Raw genomic sequence first — 6,000 nt, 5'->3', positions numbered from 1 at the left:
ATCTGTCAGTCCTGTCATGTATAGATACAGGAGGTGTGAATGACAAAGACCAAATGACTGATTACTTGATAGTGTCAAATCAAAACCACTCTGGTCAAAAGCAAAAAAGGATACACTCTTTCATGACAAAGTTGTTCTGCTCATGGTGTTGCCACTTCCTCTCCAGATTGGTCAGCTGAAAACCAATAGAAAACAGCGGTTGGTTGACAGTAAAAACAGGCAAGAAACGCTCAAAGAATCTTCAACCTCCAAATGAACTATGACATTATGAGGTGTCATTTAAAAAGCAATAGACAGGCCACTTCAGGTTAGCCTGGCAACTACTATGGTCATTGGCTAATAGCCTAAACAGACCAGGGACCAGGCTAACCGTAATACTAGTCAGTTGTCAGTATCCCCTCTGTACCTGAGCATGTGTCTCATTCTCCTGTAGCTGGGTCTTCAGAGCTTCATACACCTCATTCATCTTCTGCATGACCTTCTGAAAGCCGTCTCTCCTCTGGGCCAGGGATACTCTGTCCTCCTGCAGCTTCTATAGGACAATAGACAACAACCTAGATGACCTACCATTCAATCATTCATCCATCCATCCATCCATCCATCCATCCATCCATCCATCCATCTATCCATCCATCCATCCATCCATCCATCCATCCATCCATCCATCCATCCATCCATCCATCCATCCATCCATCCATCCATCCATTCATTCATTTAACACTTGTTCCAGTGTTAGTAGAGCTACCACAGCATATCCTCAGCTCAGATACTGAATAGCCGTATGTTTCAGATATACAGCTCAGATACTGAATAGCCGTATGTTTCAGATATACAGCTCAGATACTGAATAGCCGTATGTTTCAGATATACAGCTCAGATCCTGAATAGCCGTATGTTTCAGATATACAGCTCAGATACTGAATAGCCGTATGTTTCAGATATACAGCTCAGATACTGAATAGCCGTATGTTTCAGATATACAGCTCAGATACTGAATAGCCGTATGTTTCAGATATACAGCTCAGATACTGAATAGCCGTATGTTTCAGATATACAGCTCAGATACTGAATAGCCGTATGTTTCAGATATACGGCTCAGATACTGAATAGCCGTATGTTTCAGATATACGGCTCAGATACTGAATAGCCGTATGTTTCAGATATACGGCTCAGATACTGAATAGCCGTATGTTTCAGATATACGGCTCAGATACTGAATAGCCGTATGTTTCAGATATACGGCTCAGATACTGAATAGCCGTATGTTTCAGATATACAGCTCAGATACTGAATAGCCGTATGTTTCAGATATACAGCTCAGATACTGAATAGCCGTATGTTTCAGATATACAGCTCAGATACTGAATAGCCGTATGTTTCAGATATACAGCTCAGATACTGAATAGCCGTATGTTTCAGATATACAGCTCAGATACTGAATAGCCGTATGTTTCAGATATACAGCTCAGATACTGAATAGCCGTATGTTTCAGATATACAGCTCAGATACTGAATAGCCGTATGTTTCAGATATACAGCTCAGATACTGAATAGCCGTATGTTTCAGATATACAGCTCAGATACTGAATAGCCGTATGTTTCAGATATACAGCTCAGATACTGAATAGCCGTATGTTTCAGATATACAGCTCAGATACTGAATAGCCGTATGTTTCAGATATACAGCTCAGATACTGAATAGCCGTATGTTTCAGATATACAGCTCAGATACTGAATAGCCGTATGTTTCAGATATACAGCTCAGATACTGAATAGCCGTATGTTTCAGATATACAGCTCTCCAGGGGCGGCAGGTAGCTTAGTGGTTATGAGCGTTGTGCCAGTAACAGAAAGGTCGCTGGTTCTAATCCCCGAGCCGACTAGGTGAAAAATCTGTCGATGTGCCCTTGAGCAAGGCACTTAACCCTAATTGCTCCTGTAAGTCGCTCTGGATAAGAGCGTCTGCTAAAACGACTAAAATGTAAAACAAGGATTCACTGTAAAAATATCTTAAGGATGTTGAAGCAGATGAAGTGGGCCAACCAACCATTGGTTACACCCCTTTCTTCATTGGTTGAAACTAAACTTGGTTTCTCAGACTGAGATAGTGGAAGAAACATGACTTCCTGGTATCAAATCTCTCTGAGAATGTGTTTCCTGTTTAATGTAGAGTCTCTTTGTAAAGCATGTAAAGGATGCTTTTACATTTCCTTTCAGCTGTATGAAGTTGTTCCCATAGGTAAACTCCCTCAATGATAACACTGGCACTGTTTACATTAGCTACATGATCTTACAGGGGCTATGCCTGACTCACACACACTCACACTCACACACACACACTCACACACACACATTCACTCAAACACTCTCACACACACACACATTCACTCAAACACTCTCACACACACACACACACAAACACACACACACATTCACTCAAACACTCACACACACACACACACACTCACACACATTCACTCAAACACTCACACACACACACACACACACACTCACACACACACACACACATTCACTCACATACACACACACACTAACTCTCACACTCACACACACACACACACATTCACTCACACACACACACACTCACATTCACACTCACACACTCACTCTCACACACACACACTCACACACACACACACACACACACACACACACACACATACATTCACACACACACACACACACTCCGTAGCAGTACCTTCTTCTTGTCCTCTCCGGCAGCCTTGAGCGCCTCCAGGTTGCCGTACGTCTCCAGCTCCTGGGTCATGCTGTCTATCTTGTCCTTCAGGCTGGTCAGCTCTGTGTTGATCTTACTCTCCAGCTGCTCTACCTTCAGCAGGTCCTGGGTCAATCGGTGGTTCTCTGGGGGACGGACAAGGACGGGACACAGACATGGACACACAGGGACGGACAAGGACGGGACACAGACATGGACACACAGGGACGGACGGACGGACACACAGGGACGGACAAGGACGGGACACAGACATGGACACACAGGGACGGACAAGGACGGGACACAGACATGGACACACAGGGACGGACGGACGGACACACAGGGACGGACAAGGACGGGACACAGACATGGACACACAGGGACGGACAAGGACGGGACACAGACATGGACACACAGGGACGGACGGACGGACACACAAATAGACAGACGGACGTACATACACACGCACACAAAACAGATCACACAGACAGATCATTGGCATCAAGACTTGGGTATCTTTATCTATTTTATATATACAGTGAGCTTCAAAAGTATTGGGACAGCGACACATTGTTTGTTGTTTTGGCTCTGTACTCCAGCACTTTGGATTTGAAATGATCCAATGAATATGAGGTTAAAGTGCAGACTGTCAGCTATAATTTGAGAGTATTTTCATCCATATCGGGTGAACCGTTTAGAACCGTTTGTACATAGTCCCCCCACTTTAGGGGACCAAAAGTTTTGGGACAAATTCACTTATGTGTATTTAAGTAGTCAAAGGTTTTGTATTTGGTCCCATATTCCCAGCACGCAATGATTACATCAAGCTTGTGACTCTACAAACTAGTTGGATGCATTTGCTGTTTGTTTTGGTTGTGTTTCAGATAATTTTGTGCCCAATAGAAATTAATGGTAAATAATGTATTGTGTTATTTTGGAGTCACTTTTATTGGAAATAAGAATATAATATGTTTCTAATTAATGTGGATGCTACCATGATTACGGATAATCCTGAATTAAACTTGAATAATGATGAGTGAGAAGGTTCCAGACGCACAAATATCATACCCCCCCCAAAAATGCTAACTTCCCTTGTTATTGTAATGGTGAGAGGTTAGCATGTCTTGTGTGTGTGAGTGTGTGTGTGAGTGAGTGAGTGTGTGTGTGTGTGTGAGTATGTGTGTGTGTGTGAGTGTGTGTGTGAGAGTTACACAGAGTTCCATTACACTGAGTTACACAGAGTTCCATTCACTGAGTTACACAGAGTTCCATTACACTGAGTTACACAGAGTTGCATTACACTGAGTTACACAGAGTTAGATTACACTGAGTTACACAGAGTTCCATTACACTGAGTTACACAGAGTTAGATTACACTGAGTTACACAGAGTTCCATTACACTGAGTTACACAGAGTTCCATTACACTGAGTTACACAGAGTTAGATTACACTGAGTTACACAGAGTTCCATTACACTGAGTTACACAGAGTTCCATTACACTGAGTTACACAGAGTTAGATTACACTGAGTTACACAGAGTTCCATTACACTGAGTTACACAGAGTTGCATTACACAGGATGCATAAAAACAAGTTCACAGTAAGCTGTCACTTCAGCTCACATCTGAACTCTGATAACACTGGACAGTGGACACAATGCTAATTTGGGTGTTTCTTTTTTTCCTGTTAGAAGAATAACATTGTTGTGCTGACAGAGAGCTACTGAGCCTGGGGCCTGACCAGACCGAGCCTGGGGCCTGACCAGACAAGAGCCTGGGGCCTGACCAGACCGAGCCTGGGGCCTGACCAGACCGAGCCTGGGGCCTGACCAGACCGAGCCTGGGGCCTGACCAGACCGAGCCTGGGGCCTGACCAGACCGAGCCTGGGGCCTGACCAAACCGAGCCTGGGGCCTGACCAGACCAGACCGAGCCTGGGGCCTGACCAGACCGAGCCTGGGGCCTGACCAGACCGAGCCTGGGGCCTGACCAGACCGTTGCACATAAACTCTGTCCCAAATGGCATCCTATTCTATTCCATACTCTGATTACTTAGTCAATCAACTCTAATCCATTTCCTTCATTCTATAGCTAGAGGACTCCTGATCTATCCAGGAGTGAGAAGAATAATCTTTGTCTTAATCTGTACTGTCTTTTTGCTAGCTAGGGCCATCTACTTTAAGTGCTGCCTGTATTCCCAGTAGTCTTGGCGTGTGAACTGCTGACTGCTATTAACTTGCCGATGATTGTTGACACATCAACCAGGATTAAGGTGCAATTTGTGACTCCTTGTTGTTTTGGTAATCAGTGACTGTATTAGCGGGGGAGGGGTTTCCCCTCTCCTAGGAAATCAGCAATTACTACCGGGAGGTGTGCTCTTCACCTTTCCAAGGCAATTAGCAATTACTACCGGGAGGCATGCTCTTCACCTTTCCAAGGCAATTAGCAATTACTACCGGGAGGCATGCTCTTCACCTTTCCAAGGCAATTAGCAATTACTACCGGGAGGCGTGCTCTTCACCTTTCCAAGGCAATTAGCAATTACTACCGGGAGGTGTGCTCTTCACCTTTCCAAGGCAATTAGCAATTACTACCGGAGGCGTGCTCTTCACCTTTCCAAGGCAATTAGCAATTACTACCGGGAGGCGTGCTCTTCACCTTTCCAAGGCAATTAGCAATTACTACCGGGAGGTGTGATCTTCACCTTTCCAAGGCAATTAGCAATTACTACCGGGAGGTGTGCTCTTCACCTTTCCAAGGCAATTAGCAATTACTACTGGGAGGTGTGATCTTCACCTTTCCAAGGCAATTAGCAATTACTACCGGGAGGCGTGCTCTTCACCTTTCCAAGGCAATTAGCAATTACTACCGGGAGGCGTGCTCTTCACCTTTCCAAGGCAATTAGCAATTACTACCGGGAGGCGTGCTCTTCACCTTTCCAAGGCAATTAGCAATTAGTATTAGTCCTTCAGTCTCCCCTGGTTTCTCAGCAGGGAGAAAACAAAACGAAGACAGTTCTGCCGAGTTGTTCGAGGAACGCTCCACACCACTCTCTCACTTTAGTATTTTACCTAGTTATTTACAGATGATCTCATTTTCCTCTTTTGTAGCTTTGTCAACCGTGTGTTTTCTATACCTGTTGGCATCTCTCACTGTGGGCTTTACAGACGCTCCGCGCACAACCCCATGTGGAATTCCTGGTCTCTAGCAGAGTTTGGAACTGCCGATCTGAGGTCAAGAACGCCGAGTTCATCTCAGACTATG

At 44.7% G+C, this 6,000-nt stretch overlaps 1 protein-coding gene across 1 annotated transcript in view; it reads right to left on the bottom strand.

The window, feature by feature from the left end:
* The window catches only part of LOC311135792 (intraflagellar transport protein 74 homolog), a 60,202-nt gene that overhangs the window by 5,934 nt on the left and 48,268 nt on the right, over positions 1-6,000 (bottom strand). Inside the window, exons 17-19 of the mRNA XM_084169834.1 lie at positions 2,720-2,883; positions 407-532; positions 115-175 (exon numbers count right to left, since the gene is read on the bottom strand). Of these exons, the coding sequence (XP_084025960.1) occupies positions 115-175; positions 407-532; positions 2,720-2,883 (351 nt within the window). The remainder of the gene's footprint in view (positions 1-114; positions 176-406; positions 533-2,719; positions 2,884-6,000) is intronic.

The sequence above is a fragment of the Coregonus lavaretus genome, assembly GCF_964263955.1.
Source record: "Coregonus lavaretus genome assembly, chromosome: 10".
Lineage (NCBI taxonomy): Eukaryota > Metazoa > Chordata > Actinopteri > Salmoniformes > Salmonidae > Coregonus > Coregonus lavaretus.
This window is presented reverse-complemented; position numbering and strand designations above follow the sequence as displayed.